Source organism: Lynx canadensis, chromosome A1 (genome assembly GCF_007474595.2).
Source record: "Lynx canadensis isolate LIC74 chromosome A1, mLynCan4.pri.v2, whole genome shotgun sequence".
NCBI lineage: Eukaryota > Metazoa > Chordata > Mammalia > Carnivora > Felidae > Lynx > Lynx canadensis.
The window spans coordinates 6,352,265-6,366,581 of record NC_044303.2 but is presented as its reverse complement, the minus strand read 5'-3'; the positions used below and the strand labels follow the sequence as shown (position 1 = coordinate 6,366,581).

The 14,317-nt window shown below is 42.7% G+C and overlaps 1 protein-coding gene across 3 annotated transcripts in view; it reads right to left on the bottom strand.

Moving 5' to 3' along the window:
* WASF3 (WASP family member 3) overlaps positions 1–14,317 on the bottom strand; it is a 135,151-nt gene that overhangs the window by 31,070 nt on the left and 89,764 nt on the right. For all 3 annotated transcript variants that reach the window (XM_030308156.1, XM_030308175.1, XM_030308173.1), the window contains exon 3: positions 13,671–13,813. In XM_030308156.1, the coding sequence (XP_030164016.1) occupies positions 13,671–13,803 (133 nt within the window). In that variant the 5' untranslated portion in view covers positions 13,804–13,813. The remainder of the gene's footprint in view (positions 1–13,670; positions 13,814–14,317) is intronic.

Here is a 14,317-nt window from a genome sequence, read left to right as displayed (position 1 = left end):
TATTTATTTATTTTTTAATGTTTATTTATTTTTGAGACACAGAGAGACAGAGCATGAACGGGGGAGGGTCAGGGAGAGAGGGAGACAACAGAATCTGAAACAGGCTCCAGGCTCTGAGCGGTCAGCACAGAACCCGACGCGGGGCTCGAACTCACAGACCGCGAGATCATGACCTGAGCTGAAGTCGGACGCTCAACCGACTGAGCCACCCAGGCGCCCCTTTTCCCCCCTGTTAAAGTTTTATTTTCCTTCTATGAAAGCAATCCATGCTTATTATAAAAAATACAGAAAACACGGAAGAGTAAACAGTAGAAAGAAATGGCCCCAAGCCCAATCCATCTACTGCTGACACTCCGATTTCTTTCTTCTGTCTTCGTTGTGTTGACCAGTCTGTGGAAAAGCCAAAAAACCTAGTGAACACCTTATGACTGAAGTGTCTCTGGGAGTATAAAATATACACTCATGATAGAAAATCTGGAAAACTCAGAAAAGTAGAAACGTCACCCACAGGCAACCGTGGTGAACTTTTCTGTACACTTCTTCACAATACTCTTTCTAGCATTTCATAAGAACTAAGATAATAGAAGCTGACTGTTAAGCATATTCAGTTTACTCAGCAAATATTTCATAAGCACCCCCTCCGCACCGGGTGCCATCCCAGTCGCCCGAAGGAACGCGGCAGCGAACACAGCCACAAAGCTGACGTTACACACAGGTAACACACAGGTGACACGTCACGTGATGATACGCGCTGTGAAGAAAGTAAGACAGCGAGGGCGCAGAGAGTGGTAGGAAGGGGGTGCCCCGTAGGCCAGGGAAACGTACGCGGATCTCATCTCAGGGAGGAACCTTCCAGGCGGAAGGCAGAACCCCAGCTGGTGTGGGAGGGCGGCCTCAAGGAGGCCAATGTGGCTGGAGTCCGGTGAATGGAGGGAAAAGTAGGAGAAGAGCGCAGGCAAATAAGTTCCTTCCCTGTGAAGTGGGGTGATGAGTGGCGTGGGGAGACCAGACCGGAGGCCGCTGCTGAGCACTGAGCAGGGACACCGTGGGGGCTCAGCCGTGGAGGTGCCAACAGGTGTAGAGATGTGCTCCCTACTCCGAAGGTATGCGGTAGGAGAGAAGGGGGTCACAAATAGAAAAGAACTGGGGGGGGGCAGGGAAGAAAGAAGAATGAAACAATTCTGCTTTTGACATGTAGGGTGTGAGATGCCTCAGAAAGCCCAGTGAATCAGGGGAGCCTGGGTGGCTCTGTCGGTTAAGTGTCGGCCTCCCGATCTCAGTTCAGGTCTTGATCTCGGGGTCGGGAGTTCAAGCCCCACGTTGGGCTCTGCGCTGGGTATGAAGCCTACTTTCAAAAACAAAAACCCGAGCGCAGATACCTCGTAGGCAGTTGTGTACACAAGTCTGAAATCTAGGGAGGAGGTGAGAATTGAAGACCCACGTTTGGAAGTCATCGGCGTAAAGACGGTGTTTCAAGTCAGGAGATCGCCTAGTGAATGGGAACAGCCAGAGGAGAGTGTCGGTGACCGAGCCCTGGAGTGTCCCCACGTGCAAAGGTATCATCAAAGGAGACTAATAAAGAACAGCTTGTGACGGAGGAGAAGCACCAGAGCGCGCTGGCCCAGAAGCCAGGTCAAGAGGTTTGCTCCAGACTCGAGACTAAGCACTGGGCTTGGCCATGGGGAGGTCCCTGGTAGTGCTTGGGACAAGCACAAATTTTAAGTGTAGAGGGGACAAGACTTAATGGGGACAAGAGAAAATGAGGGAAGTGAAGGCAGCGGAGGAAGGAAGGTCCTTTCAGCGTATCCTGCTGTGAAGGGGACCAAGAAATGGGGAAACAGGTAGAGGACGGTTGGAGGTTTAAGTCGAGAGATTTCTCCATATTTTACTATTTGGTAGAAATGATGGAGGCAGGGAGGGGAGAAAGATACTGCAGGAAAAAGAGAGGGTGAACGCTGTCCTGGAGGGAGCGGGAGGGTATCGGGTCCGGTGTGTCTGAAAGAAACATCAACAGTCACCATTTGAAAGGAGGGTGACCAGCACATCCGGGTTCCGCCTGGTATTGGCCGACTGAGCTGGCAGAAGGGGATGTCTGGTTCTCCTCTGGCTGCTTTCCTTTTCCAAACCAAGTAAGAAACAAGTCGTCAGCTCAGAGGGGAGGTCTGAGGTGGAAAAGGTACAGAAGAGGCACCCTAAGGGCAGGGAAACGGATTAACGAAGCAATTGCAGCAGGATCGCAGAGCAACATTGAGGGCTCACCTGAGCAACGTGCCCACGGTTTTAAATCCCTCTTCTTTTCCAACATAAGCATTTAAAGGTGCAAATTTCCCTCTAAGCACTGCTTTAAGGAAATCCCAGAAATACATGGTTCATTATCACTCATTAGAAACAGTTTCTAATTTCCTTTTTGATTTCTTCTTCGACCCAGGGATTATTCTAAAAGATCCTGCTTCATCTTCTGATATGTGAGAATTCTCTTAAAAGATTATTACAATTACCGTCTCATTACCACCATACTCTTCAAGATGTCAATCTGTTAAATGTAGTATTTTATGGCTGAGCCTATGTTCGTCTTGGTGAACGTTCCATGTGAACATTAAAAGAATGTATATTCTATAATTTGGGAGTTGAGTGTTCTATAAAGGTCAATTAAATCAGATTGGTTAGTAGTGTTGTTCAAACCATCTACAAATCTACATATATTTTAAAGACAGAGAGCGTGCAAGCAGTGGAGAGGGGCTGGGGGAGGAGAGGGGAGGGGAGGGGAGGGGAGGGGAGGGGAGGGGAGGGGAGAGAGAGAGAGAGAGAGAGAGAGAGAGAGAGAGAGAGAGAATATATCTTAACCAGGCTCCACGCTCAGCACAAAGCCCGACACGGGGCTCAATCCCATGACTCTGGGATCGTGACCTGAGCCAAAATCAAGTGTGAGATGCTCAACCGACCGAGCCACCCAGGCACCCCAAACCATCTATATTCTTACAGATTTTGTCTATTTTTTTTTAGCATTCACCGAGAGGTTTTTGTTAAAATCTGCAACTGTCATTCTTCATTTGTCTATTTCTCCCTTTTGGTTCTATTGTTACGCTACATTCTTTTAAACTAAAATGTAGAATTGTGAGTTCTTGACAAATGAGCTCTTATCACTATGGAACATTCCTTCTTTCTCTCTGTTTTATAGTTTACTTTATTTGACATTAATATAGCCACATCAGCTTCCTTCTGCTTTATGTTCACATGATATAGTTTTTACATTATTTTCTTTAAATCTGTGTCTTCATCCTTAATAATGCATGTATTTTAGTCTTGCTTTTTTACCTAACCTGATTAAGCTCTGCCTTAAATTTTAAGTGGGTATTTAACATGTTTCCATTTAATGTAATTCTTGATATGGCTGGGTTTAATTCTATCACCTGGGTATTGGTTTTCCATTTGTCCTTTCTGTTCTTGGTTCCTTTCTTCTTCCTCTCCTGCCCTCTTCTGGGAAAACCAAATGATTTACCTTGGGGTTCCATCTATCTCCTCTGTGTGTTACCCTGGAGGTTACCGGAAATTAAAACAGGCATCCTTAACTCATCACAATGTACTTTCAAATAGTACAGTATTTCAAAACCAATGTAAAACACAGCAACATAGGTTCCATTTCCCCACTTCTACTCTTATAGCTCTTACTGCCATATATTTTAATTTCACAGGGTATGAACTCTACAATAAACTTTCAGCAGTCAACAGCCTTTAAGCAAAGAGATACAAATATATCATTTTAATGCCCATTTTTCTTTAGTCCCATATTTACTCCTTCTGTTGATCTTTATTCCTTCTTGCAGATCCAGGCTACCATCTGGTATCGTTTTCATTTAGCTTAAAGAGTTTTTCTAGCATTTTTGGTAATGGAGATACACTGAAGATGAATTCTCTCAGATTTTGTCTAAATAAAATATGTCTATTTCATTTCCATTTCCCTTCATTTCATTCATATTTCATTTCTGGTCTTGTGTCTGATGAGAATCAGCTGTCATTCTTAACACGGTGCCCGCCCTATACGTAATGTGTTTTTTTCCTCTTGCTTATGATTTTCTCTTCACTTTCGTTTTTTCAGCAATATTACTAGGATGTGGCTAAATGGGATTTTGTGTAATTTACACTTCGGCAAATTTGCTGAGCTTCTTGAACCCGCTGGTTGATATCTACCATCAATATTCAAAAATTCTCATCCGTTATTTTGTCTACCTTATTTTTGCTCTCTCCTCTCCTCCTGGGACTCCAATTACATACGTATTAGACCCTCTGATATTAGCCCATATTCTGGTGGTTCTGTTCTTTTTTTTTTTTTTCTTTTTTATCAGTTGGTGTCTCTTATGAATTAGTTTGAATAATTTCTACTGGTTTGTCCCCAAGCCACTTCTGCTTGTGTCCATTCTGCAAGTAGGACCATCAAGTGAATTCCTTTATTTCTGATACTGGCATTTTCAGTTCTGTTTATTTTCTCTATAGTTTCCATTTCTCTGTTGAAATTCCCTATTTCTGGGGCGCCTGGGTGGCTCAGTCAGTTAAGCGTCTGACCTCAGCTCAGGTCATAATCTCACGGTTTGTGAGTTTAAGCCCCATGTCATGCCCTGTGCTGACAGCTCGGAGCCTGGAGCCTGCTTCGGATTCCGTGTCTCCTTCTCTCTCTGCCCCTCCCCTGCTCGTGCTCTGTCTCTATCTCAAAAATGAACACTAGGGGCACCTGGGTGGCTCAGTCGGTTGAACACCCGACTTCAGCTCGGGTCATGGTCTTGCGGTTCGTGGGTTCGAGCCCTGCATCAGGCTCTGTGCTGACGAACAGCTCAGAGCCTGGAGCCTGCTTCAGATTCTGTATCTCTCTCCCTCCCCCGCTCCCCTGCTCATGCTTTGCCTCTGTCTCTCAAAAATAAATAAATGTTAAAAAAATTTTTTTAATGAACACTAAAAAAATTTTTTTAGAAAAGAAATTCTCTATTTCTTCATGTATGTCAGTCACCTAGTTTTTTGATCTATCCTCCAATATATTTTTTTAACTCTTTCTTATAACTTCAATCTCTCTGCTGACATGACCCATCTGTTTTTGAATCCTGTCTGCTTTTTCCATTGGCATCCTTGACATATGAATCAGCTCTTTTAAATTCCTGGTCTGATAATTACAACGTCCCTACCATATCTGACTTTGCTTCTGATGCTTCCTCTGCCTCTTCAAACTGGGTTTTTTACCTTTTAATTTCTTTTTTTTTTTTTTTTTTTTTTTTGGTGAAACCCAGACATGCTATACAGGGTCAAAGGAAACTGGGATACGAAGGCCTTTGGTGACGTGTTGGGAAGGTGTGGATGTCATGCAATGTCATGATTTGAAATACATATAGTGAAAGGATTACCACAATTGATTAACATACCATCACCTCACAAACCTTTTCTTTTTTTTCTTTTTTTGGTGAGAACCCCTACCATCTACTCCTTTAGCAAATTTCAAACATACAATCCAGTATTTTTAGTTACGGTCACCATGCTGTACATTAGATCCCTGGAACTTAGTCATCCTGTAACCAAAAGCTAAAGGCTTGTACCTTCTGACCAGCATCTGCCTGCTTCCCCTCCCCCACAGCCCTCACCCGGCAACAACCATTCTACTATTGGTTTCTAGGAGTTCAACTTTTTTTTTTTTTTTTTTTTTAAAGATTCCGCACATAAATGAGATCATACAGTCTTCTCTGTATGGCTCATTTCACTCACCATAAAGTCCCCCAGGTACATCCATGTTCCAAATGGCAGGATGTCCTTCCTTCTCCTTGTTGAATAAATACCCCACCGTGTCCACGTATATTCCCCATCTTCCTATCCCTTCACCTACTGATGGTAGCCCTATGACCCGGTGTCAGTCTTTCAGTGAGCCTAGGCCCCCGGGTCTCACTCCGCTCCCCCTTAGATGAGAAAGGAAGGCGAGAAGGGGCTGGAGTAGGTGGCCCATCAGTTTCCTCTGATGGAAACTCAAGGGGATTCTGCTCTAATGTTTACCGTGAGAACAGTAGGGCACCTGACAGTGAAACTCACGGAAGTGTGGAAGCCCGACGAAGAATGAACCCCCCCACCCAGAGCTTTTAACTCTCAAACTTGTTCTCACTGAGCGCTCAGCAATTCACCAGTCTCTCCACACGTGGGGGCAGTGGTTTGAACTGTGACCTCCGTTCTCTGACAGATCGAAGAGAAGCTTCTGGGTTTTCAATTTGTTCAGCTTTTTCTTGCGATTATCACCAATCATTTCTGAGCCCCTTCAATGCCAGGTTGGAACCTGGAAGTCACCTTCAATATAGTTTTCATAGCATTTTTCAGCTACTCCAAAACTGGGGTCATCTATGGGTCCTGCGGCCACCAGTTGCTTTTTCTCTTAATTATGAAGTCACATTTTTCTCCTTTTCTGAATGTCTTGTATTTTTTCACTGAACAAGGTATGTAGAATAGTAGAAATGAGATAGCAAATGTTTAGTCTTATACAAGGGCACGCTTGACAGAAGAATGCTACTTTAGGCCGCTGATAATAACAATCATGTTCCTAATGTGGGAGTGAGCATAGCAAAATTTTAGAATATTAAAAACCTTTAAAATCTTCCCTCAAAGTTTTTAGATGGTCGGCTTTAGTAAAGCAAAACAATTAGAAAAACATCTAGGGACGCCTGGGTGGCTCAGTCAGTTGAGAGTCCGACTCAATTTCAGTTCAGGCCACGATCCCAGGGTCATGGCATCGAGCCCCATATCAGGCTCTGCACTGGGCGTCAAGCATGCTTGAGGTTCTCTCTCTCTCTCTCTCTCTCTCTTTCTGTCCCTCTGCTCCTCTCCCCCACTCCTGCACACTCTCAAGAGAAGAAAGAAAGAAAGAAAGAAAGAAAGAAAGAAAGAAAGAAAGAAAGAAAAAGGGAACCATCTATAAATCACATAAGCCTACATACTCATGAAACAGGAAGGATACAGATGATAAACCAGAAGTTCAATGATAGGACTAAACATACAGATTTGGCTGGACTCTCCAACTTGTGTTCCTATGAATTATCTTACATTTAAACTCTGCTATGTAGAGGTCCATCTAGAAAAAGGAGAAATGAAAAACAATCTAAGTCATAATTACTTCTATAACGCCTGTAAGGAAGTATTTCTGATATTTCAGGTCAAATGATGGGTCCGCAAAGTGCCTGAATTCCTAACAATCCTGCCTCTCGGGAGGGGAGCCTCTTACACTTGCCTCCAATTTGCTGACAGAACTTTTATCTCATGGTTTTCCTAAGTATACATTGCTCACCTCCCTTCACTGGCTTTCTGTTTGAGTCCACAAGAAATGCAAACATTTATCTCAGTTTGAAGCATTAAAATTTTTAAAGTTCTTGCTGTTTCTTCCAGTCAACCTCTATCCAGATACAGCAATACGTTTTCTCCTAACATAGCCTTTTAACCCTGGCCTTACACTGCATGGAAATGTACTTGTGACCTATTTCTTGTACCTACTGCATTTGGGTATCTCCCCTTCCTCCCCCATATCCCCCTACAAACATCTTAGAGATCTATTTAGTGCATGCCTTCAAAATATTTAGATCTCTATTCTGAGTAGAACTGCACTTGATATAATCAATTAATCTAACTCCAAATTTTAGATCTGATTAGATAAACCAAAGGTGAGCAAGCCCTTAAGGTAGTATTTTTTTAATCTTTTTTTTATATTTATTTATTTATATTGGAGACAGAGAGAGAACAAGTGGGGGAGCAGGAGACAGAGAGAGAGAGAGAGAGAGAGAGAGAGAGAGAGAGAGAGAGAGAATATCCAAAGTGGGCTCCAGGCTCTGAGCTGTAAGTACAGAGCGCCACACAGGGCTCAAACTCACAAACCATGAGATCGTGACCAGAGCCAAAGTCAGACACCTAGCTGAGAACCACCTGGGTATCTCCCCATTAATAGGTAGTATTTTTTATGCTGATCTAGCATTTGGTTTGATATGAAACAGTATGCATCACAAGGATTATTAGTAAAAATATTAATCATTTATTAAAATCTTTGAGAAGTCGACAGATCTCCTTTCTCATTCATGCAATTACCTGAAACACTGAAATTAACAGAAAAATTGATTTTGTAATAATTTTTTTAATTAATTTGTTTAATGTTCATTTATTTTTGAGAGAGAAAGACAGAGCGTGAGCAGGGGAGGGGCAGAGAGAGAGGGAGACACAGAATCTGAAGCAGGCTCCAGGCTCTGAGCCGTCAGCACAGAGTCTGACATGGAGCTCGAACTCACGAGCTGTGAGATCATGACCTGAGCCGAAGTCGGATGCCCAACCGATTGAGCCACCCAGGCAGCTGATTCTGTAATAAGTTTTTAAAGGAGAGGTATATTTAATATGAATGGTGTCTCAAAAAAATTTTTTAATACAAAAAATAACCGGAGATGTATATACTGGTTTATACAAGAATTTATGATAGTGTCACCCCTTAACAAAGAAACAATTTATATGTCCAACAGTAGAAACATGGTTAAATAATTATGGTATATCAATATAATAATCTCTAGCCATTAAAAACTATGTCCTAGAAGAATCAACAAAGATGCTTACTATATATTGAGTACAGGATACAAAACCATATGTATAAGATACAATTTTTATGAAGATGTATACAAGGCATTACTGATTACCTTCTCTGATTAATGAAAATTTTGCAATTTTTTTTTCCTGTGTGCTTTCCTGTGCTCTGTAAGTTCTCTGTATAATCTCATTAATGCCATCTAATACAAGCAAAAACCTTGGGGTGGGGGGTGCTGCACTAAAGGTCTGATCCCTTTCTTTGTGACATCCTGGGAGGCTTCTTCAGATGGGAAAAGAAAGACCATTATTGTTACAAGAACAAAGAGAAAAGAAGTAGTAAAAAACAGCCTAGAGGTATTAAAGAGGATTTATGTCATCCTTGGCACAAATGGCCTATATTCCCATGTCCTTTTTAATGCAAATTATATTAAAATTACATTATAATATCAGTAGGAATTTGATTGCAAGATACTGTAATTTTAATTGAGCAACTAGCTGATAGGAACAAGAGTACTCAGATTATTAATCAAGCAAAATGATGAAAAAGCACTGATTTAATTGCTACACTAAACTGTCATTATTTGAAGGAAAAAAAGTCAATATTCCATAGTTAGAAAACCAAGTAACACACTATTAACCAAAACTGTTTAAAAAAAATTTTTTTTTAACGTTTATTTATTTTTGAGACAGAGAGAGACAGAGCATGAATGGGGGGAGGGTCAGAGAGAGAGGGAGACACAGAATCAGAAGCAGGCTCCAGGTTCTGAGCTGTCAGCACAGAGCCCGACGCGGGGCTCGAACTCACGGACCGCGAGATCACGACCTGAGCCAAAGTCGGACGCTTAACCGACTGAGCCACCCAGGCACCCCTAACCAAAACTGTTTTAAATAATGGCTTCCCTGTCTCCTCCCACTTCCCCCAGATCACTCCTGTTAGAAGTCAGGAACACACAAAAGAAAAAAAAAATCTGAAAATTACTAATTCTTTATTGGAGAAAGCTTTGATCTTTTAACTATAAGGCGATTCAAGTTACAAATCTTTTGCATTTCTATGACTGTTCTTAAACTCATTACAATAATCAGTATTTTCTCATTGAAAAGATTTCAATTCCCTGAAAAGCCTGGTTAAAAAAATCTAGAGCTGACAAAATTTCTCACCCTTTGAAGTCAAGTGTCTCTTCTGGATATAATGGGAACATGGTACTTGGTAAAAACCTATAGATTTCCCAGAAGTTATGCAGAATTTTAGGGGCTTCAGAGGTCTATTTGGTATCCAGGACCATATTCTTTTCTTGATTATGCAAAGTCAGTGATATCTGCATGATGCTGAACTGCCCCAGACACGTGATGAGAATCAGAATGATCTGGTGAAACGGGGCCTGGATTTCTAAGTTTTCCTTTTTGGAAAAGAGCAACCAAATTCCTGTGGATTCCTGGTCTGTTCTTCCTCCCTTGCACCTACTGGAGAATCAGTTACCCTGGACCATCGCAGAAGGTCGCCCAGGGCAAGTCTCTGCTCTTCAGGCGCACAGGAGTGTGTGTGGGGTCAAGGCAAATCCTTCAAGTTCCCATGGGACTCTGCCCACCGTGGCCTTTGTAGATGGAGTCCAGCCTCTCTCTGTATGGTTCATGAGAAGTTCAGGTGATGTCATCACCCGCTCCTAACCTGGGGAACCCCCACGAGGGGTGGTCATGGCGTGTGGGACGGTGGGTAGGGAAGCAGGAAAGATTAAGACTTACCTGGGCCTACTGCCTAATGGGATAAAAAAAATAGATTCCTTTTTGACTTTATCTTGGGAATTAATACTCAGTAGAAGACTTTTTTTTTTTTTAGAAGACTTTGAATGACAGATTCATGCATTCCTAAAACTTCATTTTAAAAATACCTGATGAAGGATTACAAAATTAGAAAATAACATAAAAACGTAATTTTTAAATTCTGATTCTTCCTAGCAAGTTGAGATCATAAAAAATTAGATCAAAAAATATCTCCTGTCATATAGTTCGACTCCGTGCAAGCCCCCCACAAAATGGAGTCACCCCAAATGGAGCGGTCATTTATTACACGTGTGAGTGCTAGAGCATCGTCACAGTAAGTGCATATGCTTCCTGTTCTATGACATCACCGCCAATTATATACGCTTTTAAAATTCCACGCAGGTACCAAGTCGATTTTATTTGCTGTGCGTTGCACCTAGGGGATCCCGAGTGAACAATCACTCATGAATAAATCACTAGTAACCGACAACGTGCTATTCTACTACCAGTAAGTAACTAGGTGTATTAGTTTCGTACAATTACATCCTTGGCCTACGTATCACTATAGTCCCCTTTCCGGAAGTCTCTTTGGGCCGCAAGCATGGATCACGAGGAAGGGGAAGGTAGCGGGTGTGCTCTGAGGATGCCCGACCACCGCCCCCTGAACCGGAGGGAAAGCTCCCCCGCGCAGGTGTAGGGACCAGGTGCTGCCTCCGCCAGGCTGCGACCTGCGGTCTCTCTCCCCGTCAGCTCCTGTTTCTGCCCATGCTTTCGCCTGCCTTCACCAGCTGGCTTCCTCTGCCTTCTCTTAAACTCTGCCCACAACCCCAGCTTCAGCTTGCGGGTGGCCATCACTGCTTCGGTCCTGGGGGACACTTCAGCAGCAGGTCCCATAATAACCTAGCGAGCTCGCCGTGTTTCTTAGGTCAAACTTCCTGCAAGCATAGGGCTGACCCGGCTCAACGTTTCAATGCGGATACACGGTACCAGATTCTCTAGATCACACTGCCAGGGCACACTCCAATCATCATCTCTGGGGGGATTCCTAGCGCCTTGTTTTAAAGCTCCCCAGGTGATTCTAGCAGGGACAGGGCTGGGACCCACTGGGGCAGCCTAACTAAGGCTGACTGTCCTTGAGGCCGGTCGGTGCCCATCCCTGGGTGGATTAGGTGGGTGCAATGAAACCTAGCGGTCAGAAGTCTGAAAGGGATGTCACTGGGCTAAATTAAGGTTTTGGCAGCGCTACGTTCATCCTGGAGGCCCCAGAGGAGAATCTATCTCCTGGTCTTTTCCACCTTCCAGAAGTGGCCCGCGTTCCGCGGTTTACGATCTCTTCTGCCATCTTCTAAGCCGGCGACGGCTGATTCAGTCTTTCTCACATCACATCGCTCTGATGTGGGCTGTTCCACCTCCTCCTTCCACGTTTAAAGGAACCCTGGGATTGCACTGGATAATCCAAGCTAACCTCTTTCTTAAGATTAGCTGATTAGCAACCTTCATTTCCCCATCATGTCACATAGCGTATCCACAGGTTCCGGGGATTAAGACGCAGACATCTTTAGAGGGGCCATTCTTATTCTGCCTCCATGAGCAGACTACGGGGAACAGAACATAGAACGTGTGGGGTTTGCTTACAGACGCCATAAACACGACCAACAACACGATGCTGAGTGTTATTACAGCATGAGACGCAGCCTGACTACTAAAACTTCAACGATTTATGTTGGGTTCCATCTTTTATACTCTACGTCAATAGACATTTCAGCCATAAAGACAAGAGACCAGAGTGTTCTTACAAAAATATTATGAATTCAAACAGAAACATTTCTAGCCTTCGATAATTTACCAGCTATTTTCCTGTAATTATACCAATTTATACATTTTATCAACAACCGCTACTCAAAATCAATTGTAATTAGTTTAGATTCCGAAAGATATCTATTTCGAAACAGATTTTAAGTAATTTTCAAGTTACTTTTGCCTCAGCCAATGATTATAGATATATGAAAAATATAACAACACTGTACAATTCTTTTAAACAAAAAATACTTCTCCAGAATGTTTCTTCTTCAAAATTTAAATAAAATTACCTGAGTGTTTTTATTTTTTTTAAATGTTTATTTATTCATTTTGAGAGAGAGAGACAGAGAGAGAGAGACAGCAAGCGAGCACCAGCGGGGGGGGGGGGGGGGGGGGGGGGAGGGGCACAGAGAGACAGAGAGAGAGACAGAGAGAGAGACAGAGAAAACCCAAGCAGATTCTGTGCTGTCAGCACAGAGCCGGACACAGGGCTCAAACCCATGAACTGCAAGATTGTGACCTGAGCCGATATCAAGGGTCAGACACTTAACCAACTGAGCTCCCAAGGCACCCCAGAAAGTACCTGAATGTTCTTAAAAAGCATATTTCTATGCTTGAGGCTACCAGTAGGTGGAATTATGGAGGATTTTCTAATTATTAACAGAGCTTCTGGAACATTTTACTGTGAAAACCCGTCACCCAAATGCGGTGTAAACCATCTAAACCAAAAAGGAGTGGGACAAAGTAAGATAACAAGATCATTTTATAAATGTAAGAGTTAGGGGGAAAACATTCTGACTTCAAGAAACTTTGAAGGAAAATGCATTTTCGTGAATATCTGAGTCTTAAGAAATGAACTATTTCTTGGGTGTTTCACCTTCATATTCAAAATGAAAATAACAGAAAGTCCTTTCTTCCTTATATTTGCTTGTGTTTATATACCTGCACATGTAATACATACACAGTGTTGTATATGTAACAGTTTATCTGTTGACCTCAATTCGGAAGTTGGTACCTGCATTTTAGTAAGTGAAAATCAGCAAATCTCACTACTTTTTGGCTTTAATCGTCAATTCACTTGGAGCATTAGTTAATCAACAAATACTTGAGCACCTACTCTGTGCCAGGCATGTTACAAGTGTTAACAAGTTTTTAATTTATCCCGTTAAAAAGAAAAAAATCAGTCCTGTCCAAGCTTAACAAAGTAATTCACATTTTTTAAAAAAAAGTACCAATCATTTAATCCTCATTTAATAAGAACCGACACTACTTTGAATCCACAATTCGGTCTTATCTAACAATCTGTAAAAGGGTCAATTTGAACTTTACGTCTTCAGCACATAAAGTTGGTATCGTAAGACCAGTGAGTTATTTCACTCTGGGAAAATCGGGAGGGGGCGGGGGTGGGCTCTTTCCTTCAAAGCTGCGGTCTCTTCTTGGGACAAAACTAACGACTGAAGTGAAACCCATGTGCTGACGTTAAAGTTCGTCACATGCCATCGGTAATCAGAAAAAAGTGTTCTAGACAGAAGATGACTTACTTAGACTGCTGAGCTGGCGTATGATAGCAGCAAGGGTACTGTTGGTTACACATTCAAGTTCACTGGTAATCCCCTCCGGTAGGGCTCCCCGGCACAAGTGCCGGGGCTCGATGTTCCTCTTCACTAAAGGCATGGCTCACGATCTGAAAATCAAAAAGACATTTTTTTAAAAGCTCACAGTCACATTTTAAGAAACTTAGAGTTTTCATTATCCTTTCTACGTGAGACAATCAGCTAGAAACACAGCAGATGTCGAATTAATTACATAAAAGTTTATCGATTGCCAAGATATATTTAGCATACAACCCGACTTTTATAGAAAGATAATGTAAGCAAGATTTCCAGCAAAGTATGAATGACTGAATGCATGCATTTATACTTTCCCTCCCTCTCTACTAACATGATGAGATCAAAAAGGCATAAGCCCAGAAGTGCTAAGGGCAGGAAAGGACACAGCGGTCCCAAACCGGACAGAGCCTAATCAGATGAAGACACAGACAAGGCCATACCCTGGAGGCCAACGAAGGGAGAAAGGAAGTGAGCCCACTGCCCACCTTCCCCAACAACAGCTCAGGAACAGAAGGTGACACGTATGCATAAAATGGACAGAGGTGGGGGGGGGGAGGGGATGGCTTCCCAAGTGGGAT